At 38.8% G+C, this 9,335-nt stretch overlaps 1 protein-coding gene across 1 annotated transcript; it reads right to left on the minus strand.

Moving 5' to 3' along the window:
- Nucleotides 1-1,286: 1,286 nt before the first annotated feature.
- On the minus strand, nt 1,287-8,786 carry klhl18 (kelch-like family member 18). Its single transcript, XM_057334498.1, has 10 exons — nt 8,552-8,786; nt 6,461-6,591; nt 6,224-6,364; nt 5,912-6,110; nt 5,672-5,832; nt 5,430-5,566; nt 5,132-5,354; nt 4,912-5,016; nt 4,202-4,313; nt 1,287-3,411 (listed from the first exon to the last, which is right to left on the minus strand). Exons 1-10 carry the CDS (start codon nt 8,768-8,770, stop codon nt 3,025-3,027), a joined length of 1,815 nt encoding a protein of 604 aa, XP_057190481.1. The 5' UTR covers nt 8,771-8,786; the 3' UTR covers nt 1,287-3,024.
- Nucleotides 8,787-9,335: the final 549 nt, after the last annotated feature.

Genomic DNA, 9,335 nt, shown 5'->3' on the forward strand with positions numbered 1-9,335 from the left:
ATCAAAAAGTTTTTCAAGTCATCTTGAGGAAACACAAACATGAACATTATATATCACAACATTCATAAACTAAACAAAAAGAAAAAATGAATGGCATCATGTAGAGATGTACTCATGTACTAAATGTTTTCATTATTTAAACTAACCTCTATGATCCATGATTCTGTGTTACGCCCCCTAAAAAAACCTTAAATGACAATCTGGGACAATGGTCAGAATTGTAACTCCTAAACACAATAATGACACCTTGTGGTTATAATGACAGGTCTTGAGACACTTACCTAGACATTTCAAACCCCAGGTTATTACGCTAAACTAGCATTTAGATGTTTAGGAAATCCACTAATAGCAACTTTACTGCATACAGTACATGCAAGAGATATACAACATTGAAAAGTAAAATGGTAAAAAGTGTTATAGTATAAAAATTCCAGTGCACAAAGATTACCGATCATTAGTCCTGCAGTAGTTAACACAGTTTTGCAACCATGCAAAAATTATTTCATTCTAGTAAAGTATACAGTAATGAAAGATTCATCATCATTCGATCAGTTTCAGAAATCAAATTAGAAATCGTATTTATGAATCATGCAGGCATACAGAAGTTTTTTTACATTTGGAGAGACATGACACCTTATTGCTGTGATTTTGTTGGGTCCCCAATGACAGAGAAGCATCCAGCACAGTATTGGGCCGGTTTTCTTGTGTTAGCTCTTTTCTGACGAAACCCAAAGCTGTTGAACCTCACGTCCTATAAGCACAACACAACACGGCTGAAATATCCCGCATAAAATAAAATCATTGTATCACGATATTAACATACTGTACTTCTCACCTGTGAGTTTCCAAACGTTACACTGTCTGTAGGGTTTGTATCTGAGGTCTGGATCAGTTGAAATGTCTACAACATGAACAACAAATACAAATGTACAGTGCTGATGCCTACAGTAAGCAAAACGTTTCTATAATTAAATACATTGATGCTCTTAATAAAAACAAGGACACAAAGTATTGACGGGAATTCATAAAAAATGCATTCATGTTCTTAACAGAATAACTGCTTTCATACCTTCTGAATGATCTCCATGGGCAGAGCTGCTGAAGAGCTCAACACAGAGATGAGCAACAAGACCACCAGCGCTGCGTTCATGTTTCCAGTCATCCTTCAATCCTGCACACTAACAGCACACAGACGCAGGTCTGTTCAAATAAAACACCGTCCAGACAAAGGGTGTGACCAACAGACAGGCGTCACCAGGACAATTAAGAGACCAGACTGCAGCGTGTCCATAAAATCAATGTTTATTTAAGACATTAAGAATTACTTGAAAAAGCATGTTTTAGTCCCACACAAAAGAATCAGTTAATGCCATAAAGTTCCTTCAGATTAAATGGATTTTATTTTAAATCACAGGGCGGCTGTATTCTTGTCCCTGTTGAGCTCTCCCATCTCACACAGAGGTAGCAGAAGAACATTCAACACATACAGAAGAGATTCACTGACCCATATATACACACACACACACACACACACACACACACACACATGGTACACACACATATATTAGATTTCTGTAAAACGTAAACTTGATTCTCATTTCTGTGAAAGAACGACTATGTGCAATGCTATAAAAAGAAAAATCAGCAAGCAATAAATTAAAGTCATAATCGGAGATATAAAAAAACAATAAAATTAGGAAATACTGCACCACATTTGAAAGTTAATACAAAAGAAATCATAAAACGGAATCAACAGAGATGGAGTGCTGATAATAAAAGAAAATATCGGTAACATCCGTAATATCAGATGTGTGTGATTTAAAATGAAAAGTCTTGTCTAAAGACAAAACTTTAAAAAAGTCCCTTTCTGTTGTAAAACACAAATTTGAACAAAACTGAAAAAAAATGGGGAATGTGAATTTGCATCTCGTATAATCCGCAACCGTAATTCCGAGAGGACCTGATGCCACAATAATGAGTTATCCTGAAGCACAAGAGTTCTCTCCAACTGTCAGTGAATGTGATCTCACTATACTCGTTTTTGGTATGTGTGCTGATTCTCACAAATACTGAAAAAAGAACTTTTTAAAAAGCCGAAAGCATTAGATGGGTCTCAACACATCCATTTCATAATTAGTTAAAACGCAAGGACGATATAGAGCTGGTGACCGGTTCCACCGAGTTTAAGATCACACTACTAACTAAACCTGATGGAGAAATACTTTTTTTCTCTAAAGGTTTAAGTGAATCGCATCTTGAATCAAAACGTATTTACGTACGGTCCCATGTAAAGTGAAAACGGGTCATGGCACATCTAGCAGATGTTTTGCACATACATGACAGTCCACAATGTTCTGCAAAAAAAGCAACATTCATTACGAGCAATATCCCAAATCAAATGTTAAGACCGTTTAATCTGTAATAAACATTCGTGATAAAATATAATAAAATGACTAAATTAGATTTTCTTATTAATGAAACTTTATTATACTCTCCCAATTATGGCATATGGGTTAACAGTGGTTAACTTTTACCTGTCTATAAATCTAAAACAGCTTCCTCTTTAGCGGAATAGTTTATAGCCCATAAAATCCCAGTAAAATGCTTTAATAGATCCACGCTTACATGCTGCCAGAGTTATCTGTTAACACTGAGACAGTCATCTTATTTCAGTACCACACCAGAACTTGTTTTGCCCAGTTAGCACATTTTTGTTTGATCCTTTTATATTCTTTTTACCTACCAAATGTGTTAAAAAAACACACACACCCCAATTCTAGGAATTCTTAAATTGACCTTACACAGAAAACCGAATTGAATCATTTGGTAGTCAAAAGAACAAAAGCACAATTGTATTGTCACCATCAAAAGGTGTACTGGCATATCTGCTTTTCTCAAAGCTTGAAAAGTACCAGATGCAAACATGTTAACGTGGTCATGACATCATGATCATGAATGCATGTTGGTAGATCACCTTTTTTCAGATAAGCAAAACGTTCTTTTGGGCTAAGGAAGACTGTGGGGTTACGCGGGCTGCAGGGGTATACAGCCCACCCCTACCCCACCTTCATGGCACACCATCGGCGCCATAAACGTCCAGCGGTTAGTTTCCGGATCGTACATTTCTAAAGAGCTAAGATTGGACTGTCCGTCGTAACCTCCCACTGCATAGAGTCGACCACAGTTTGCCACCATGGAAATGCGGCTGCGCCGAGTGTTCATGGCCACCAGGTGGCTCCACTGATCGGCTACGGAGCTATACACCTCTGAGAAACTGAGAAACGCAGAGCCGTCATAACCTCCCGCTACATAAAGATTGCTGCCCAAAGCTGCAGCGCCGTGCCGACAGCGTTTGTTCATCATGGGAGCGACAGGGTGCCACAAAGAGGTATGCTGGTTGTAATACTCCACCTGGCGGCAGAAACATGAAACAACAAATGAGAAACGTTCACAATAGATTAGGGTTGTCCCAATATCAGATGCTTGAAGCCAAAATAATTCACAACCATGATATTATCAAGATACTTTGTGATAACTTGATATTATGACGTTCATTTTGTGTTTCCACTTTTTTGGTCAATGTATCACAACAAAAATACAAGTGTAGGGAGAAAGAGTTAGTAACCATTGTGGCTCTTAAAGGGACAGTTCACCCAAAAATGAAAATTCTGTCATCGCTCACTTCTCTCGTCAAACGTCTTTTATCTGCAGAACACAAAATAGATATTTTAAAGAATGTTGGTAACTGAACAACGGCGGTACCCATTCACTTCTATTGCACGGACACAAAACCAATGCAAGTTAATGAGTACCACTGTTGTTCAACATTCTTTCAAATATCTTAATTTGTGTTCTGCGGAAAAAAGAAAGTCATGCAGGTTTGAAATGACAAGAAGGTGAGTAAATGATGACAGAATTTTCATTTTTTGGTACACTATCCCTTTAATGCAAAATACTGAACAGGTGCGATAGCACAACCCACTATGTCAGAGTTGAATTATAATACACGTAGAATTAACACAATATCAATAATCACAGTTTTTAATATCACAGTTATCGACAATAGCGGTGTATTGTGACACTCCCATGGACATCAGAATATTCTTGAGCATTTATGTTTCGAAACAGTCGCTCCTTTAACCAAAACACATCGTTTTAAAAGACGCCTCAAGAAAGTGCGAGATGAATAATGTTTACTCACTGTGTTAAAGATCTGTAAACCATCATGACCACCTGATACAAATATTCTGCCTTCAAACACAGACACACCGGCGGCGCTGCGGCTTGCGATCATTTCTGTAACTATCGTCCATCTAATAACAAAACACAAAATAACAGATTTACATGGTTGGATACAAATGTTTTTTTTTTTTTATGACAAATAGCCAAGGTTACTTTAGTTAACTAAAATCAAAACGTTTCTGTTTATTGAAATCAAATATTTAGGAAGTACTGAAAAAACAAACTAAACGGGAAAAAAAGAATGTTGCCCCAGAAATAAACTGAAATAAGTGTAAGGCACTAAAACTAAAATAAAAACATCTTATATAGCAACAAAAAAAATGATACACATAAATAATAAAATGACAAGAGCATGTAAAAAGATTGCTAATATTAACATAAAAACTCAAAATAAAATCTAAAAACAAAACTACCATAACTCTGCAAATAGCAGATGAAAATATATGAAAATATCTATTTTTCACCCTCAGGTTATAAAGCTTTCCATGTGACTGGTATATACAGACACACAGAATTAGGGGTGGGAATCTTTTTGCACCTCGCGATTCGATTGAAATCAATTCTTAGGGTCACAATTCAATAAGGAACCTCCACAACAGGAATATATACAGTATGCCTATAAATACCTTATGATTAAAATCCCGGCAGAACGGTGGCGTTATATCTTACCTGTCAGTCTCTGGGGAATAACATTCAACTGAATTCAGAGAGGATTTGCCATCATATCCACCACAAACATAAATATGTCCATCAACCACAACTGTTCCCATTGCACTAACAGAGATGGAAGAGAGGAGACGCATAGCAAGATGGTTCATTTTTGTTTATTCGTATCCATAAAATAGACACATTTATGATCCTAACGAGTCTATTTCTCACAACATCTCACCTGCGTTGAGTATTCATGCTGGCAACTTTGGTCCACGTGTCAGTTTCTGGGTTGTAAACTTCCACTGTTTTAAGCCGTGATTGGCCATCGTAACCACCGATGGCATAAAGAAGTCCATTTACAACAGCAACACCCACTCGACTTCGGGCCGTGCTCATAGGCTGGCATCTCTCCCAGCAGTTTCCAATTGGATCAAACACCTCCACGACATTTAATGAGTCGCCTGTGAATAAATCACTCACTTAAGTGTTTGTGACCTCTTTCGACTATCCCATGAGGTTTCTGAAAGTACGTTCACCTGCACTGTTGAGACCCCCGACTGCATAGATTAAGCCTGCTATGGACGTGCAACACCTCTGCCGCGTTTTGAAAGCCGGAAGGTGGGGTCTGCGCTCCGGCACGAGATGGTAATCTTTCGCCTCATCAACAAGGTCCCTGTTTGAAATGGAAGTCATACGCGGTTCAATAATTCAATGCGTGACCACAATCTAGCTGTTAGTTTTTTTTTGAAAGAAAGCTATTTATGAGAGGTTTTCTGGCCTGCATTTATGGCAGCAGCGCACAAGCTCATCTTGTTGGACTCGGTCAGCCAGGAACTGAGGTCGGCACAGAGGCAGCCGAGTTTTAGACAACAACTCCGGCAATCGCGACTCTCGTTCATCACGCGTGTGCCTCACCCACGCCAGCACGGCCTCAAACACCTACAACCACGAAAACCACGTCTTCTCATACCAATATGATCTATTGCAAAAACAAGATGAGTTAATGTGCCCCGCTGACCTGCTCCTCTGCTTGGACGTTGAGCTCATCACATCCCACAATCTCAAGGACCTCCTCCGGCCGGAGGGACAGGAACTCCTCCGACATGGACACCTCCACAAAGTGCTGGTGGACGAAACTGTTGGCCACGTCATAAAGCGTCGTGCACATCATGGTTTCTGCAAACTGTCGCACCCCAAGGCAGTTCTTCGGATGCAACCTGTAAATGAAGAGGTGAACCTTAAGTCGCATTACTCCAACAATGCACTGGTGTATCATAAACTGGGATTTGCTCTTCAAAATTTAAACAAGTATTTGTTGCGTAGTCTGTACCTCTGTTGTAGGAAAGAACAGCAGGCATCCTTGACATTCTGAAGCTGCAGGAAACTGGCTCCTATCAACAGAGCCTGGACATTTTGTTGGTCTATGGCTATGTGTCCATTGTAGGCGAAGTTTATTAGGGCTTCGAGCGCACTGATTAGAGACGAAACAAAAACCGCACTATCACACAAAGTCACAACTTACACTTAAAAATGTCAAAAAGTGTCTCTCTGAGATCTGGATTTTTACCTGGGGTCCATGCCTTGCATGACAATCTCGTCCTGTTTGCATTCCACCATATCGTTGGTAAACATGGCATGGAAGTATGGAATAGAAGCAGCAAGGACTATCCTATGAGCACTGAATTTATGCTCTCCTACCTGCAAACACACGACAAGAGGGTGAATACATGATGACAGAATTTTTATTTTTGGGTGAAATGTCCCTTTAAAGGTCCAATGTATAATGTTTTGGAATATCTATTGATATAAATGCAATATAATATACATAACCCTGTCTTCAGAGGTGTATAAAGACCTTTCATAATAATGAAGCGTTATGTTTTTATAACCTTAGAATGAGATATTTCTATCTACATACACCGTGGGTCCCCTTACATGGAATTCACCGTGTTGTTTCCACAGTAGCCCTAAATAGCAGTCAGTTATAGGCCTAATTAATATAGGCTATTCACAGGCTCAATTTTTCGTTTGAATTTACTTTGTTTTGCTCAATTTTATATTAAGTTGTATTGTATTTTATTGAAAAGCAAGACAAATTATAAAAAGCACATTTTGACTTCAGTTTGTGCAATAGTGAAAAGAATGGCTTAATAAATAGAAAAAATGCAAAAAACCATGTTCGGTGTTCAGTATTATTCGGCCTTCGGCCAAGTGTTTCACATCATGTTCGGCTTCGGCCAAGAATTTTCGTTTCCATGCATCCCTACTTAGTCTTGTTTCAGCCAGTGTAGTGCCTCTACAGGGAGGGGTAGAGTGAGCCGTTGGTTGCAATTCGCAACCTCACCACTAGATGCGGCTAAATTTCAAACACTGGACCTTTAAGAATATTTCACCGAGTGGCAAATCATGCATTTTAGGCATCACTTCGATCCCTTCTTCGATGTCCAAAAGTACTGTAACACACTACAAGAGAACCACATAACCGTGAGATTTTAATAAATGAGTGAGCATTTAAACTCAACCAATCCAATGAGCCATCAAGATATATCACAATAGTATTGCGTAATCCTCAGCAACTCTACATGAGTCGTGTAAGCATGTTGCATGCAAAACAAAGTGGATTATCCTCCTCTGTGACCCACATAAAGAGCTGATGACAGAACTGTAAAAACACAGCAGTGGACCAAAGAGAGGATACAGATAAGCTGATCATAATGCTGCTTTATACAGAGATGTGATGTATAAACCTAACCTATATAAACCAGTTTAAAGCAGAAAAGGGGAAGGAAACCAAGCCATTTGAAACAATCTTTCATAGCAAGTCAGTGCACAGTGAACCTGAAAGGTTATTAACCATCAGTAGTGTTGACAGACACAATGAAAACAGTACCAGAACTAGAAACTATTATTTTAAAGACAGCAGCTAAAGATCTCTTGGATGACTGGCGTTTCTATTCCATTTATTTGGACAATGCTGTTCACACGTTAAAAATAAAAAAAATGTCATTTTATTCACCCTCTTGTCATTTAAAACTTGTATATGACTCTTTCTTCTGTGGAACACAAAAGAAGATATTTTGAGAAATGTTGTTTTGTGTCCATACAATGCAAGTCAATGGGGGCCAATATTGTTTTACTAACTAGCTATTTTTATTTGTGTTCAGCAGGTGTTTTGGAATGACATGAGGGCGAGTAACAATTTTCATTTTGGGGTGAGCTATCCCTTTAATTTGGAGATTACACCTTCTCAGCAATCCATGGGGATGGGGGCAATGTTCACACACAACTCTTATTGTTAGCAGTATTTCTACAGCTGTGTCTAATACCGATAACAGCATGTCGCGATCCTCTTCCGTGCTTTTGTAGTTCAACTTACTTACACAGTTAATATTGTACTGCTAAGGATGTTAGCTACTCATGGCTAACTGCCTAACACCGGATTGACAATACGTCTGCAAAACTAATGCAACAAGTACATATCATGGGCAGTTTGCATTAGAGACGTTAGAAAAGACCGACATGTACGACTGACAACGTTTAACATTACACCTCCTCCTTTACTTACAGTAATGTGTAACCAATAGCCTCTCCCATGCTGACAGCCCAGTGCTACATGGTTAGCATATCACTGGGAAGTTAACAAAGAAAATAACAGTACCTTTAAGGTCACATCACAGAGTTTCCCTTGTCGTCGGATCTCCTCCATCACGGCATATCCACGAGCGGGCAAATCGGGGACAGAAAAATGCATCAAATCTTCCAATTCTTCAAAAATCGTGTCACCCATCGTCATCGATGGACTTGAAACGATGCTTTTTGTCCACATGGAGACGCCGTAGCTGGAGTATAAACTGTGTGCCCTCCACTGGCGGATCATGTAGGGGTCATCAGATTGGTCGTATTCGTGTTACGATTATTAAACCTCTCTGAACGACTGAACAGTTTGTCAGTTTTTAATGTACTAGGACTGTACACATTTGCCCTTCAAGACTTTAACCAGTCAGTCAAGACAGATATATGTTTGCTTTGCTTTGCTTTGTATTGTAAACTATATTAAAACAATTCAAAGGCAACATGTCTAAATGTATAGATAAGTAAAAATGTTTATCTGGGAAAAATAAAAAAATCCCAACACTGGACATTGTGATACTAATCCAGGGGGCCGGGGACCTCCAGCAGGTTGCGAGGGGTCCCCAGAATATTTCAGGGATAAAAGATAGAGCAAAATTTGCAAAGGTCTACTGAACATTGTGATTATTTAATATCTAATCTGTTTTTTGCTAAATGCATAGTTGCTACATGAATTCCAGAATTGCTTCTATTTGTGTCTTTTTAGTGAGTTTTTCTCACGGTAGGTCCTTTTTTCACACTGAAAGTAAAACTTGCTACCACAAATTAGAATTGAAAGTGTCTGGGTCATATACGAGTTCAATTGTAGCCAA

Source organism: Triplophysa rosa, linkage group LG5 (assembly GCF_024868665.1).
Source record: "Triplophysa rosa linkage group LG5, Trosa_1v2, whole genome shotgun sequence".
NCBI classification, from domain to species: domain Eukaryota; kingdom Metazoa; phylum Chordata; class Actinopteri; order Cypriniformes; family Nemacheilidae; genus Triplophysa; species Triplophysa rosa.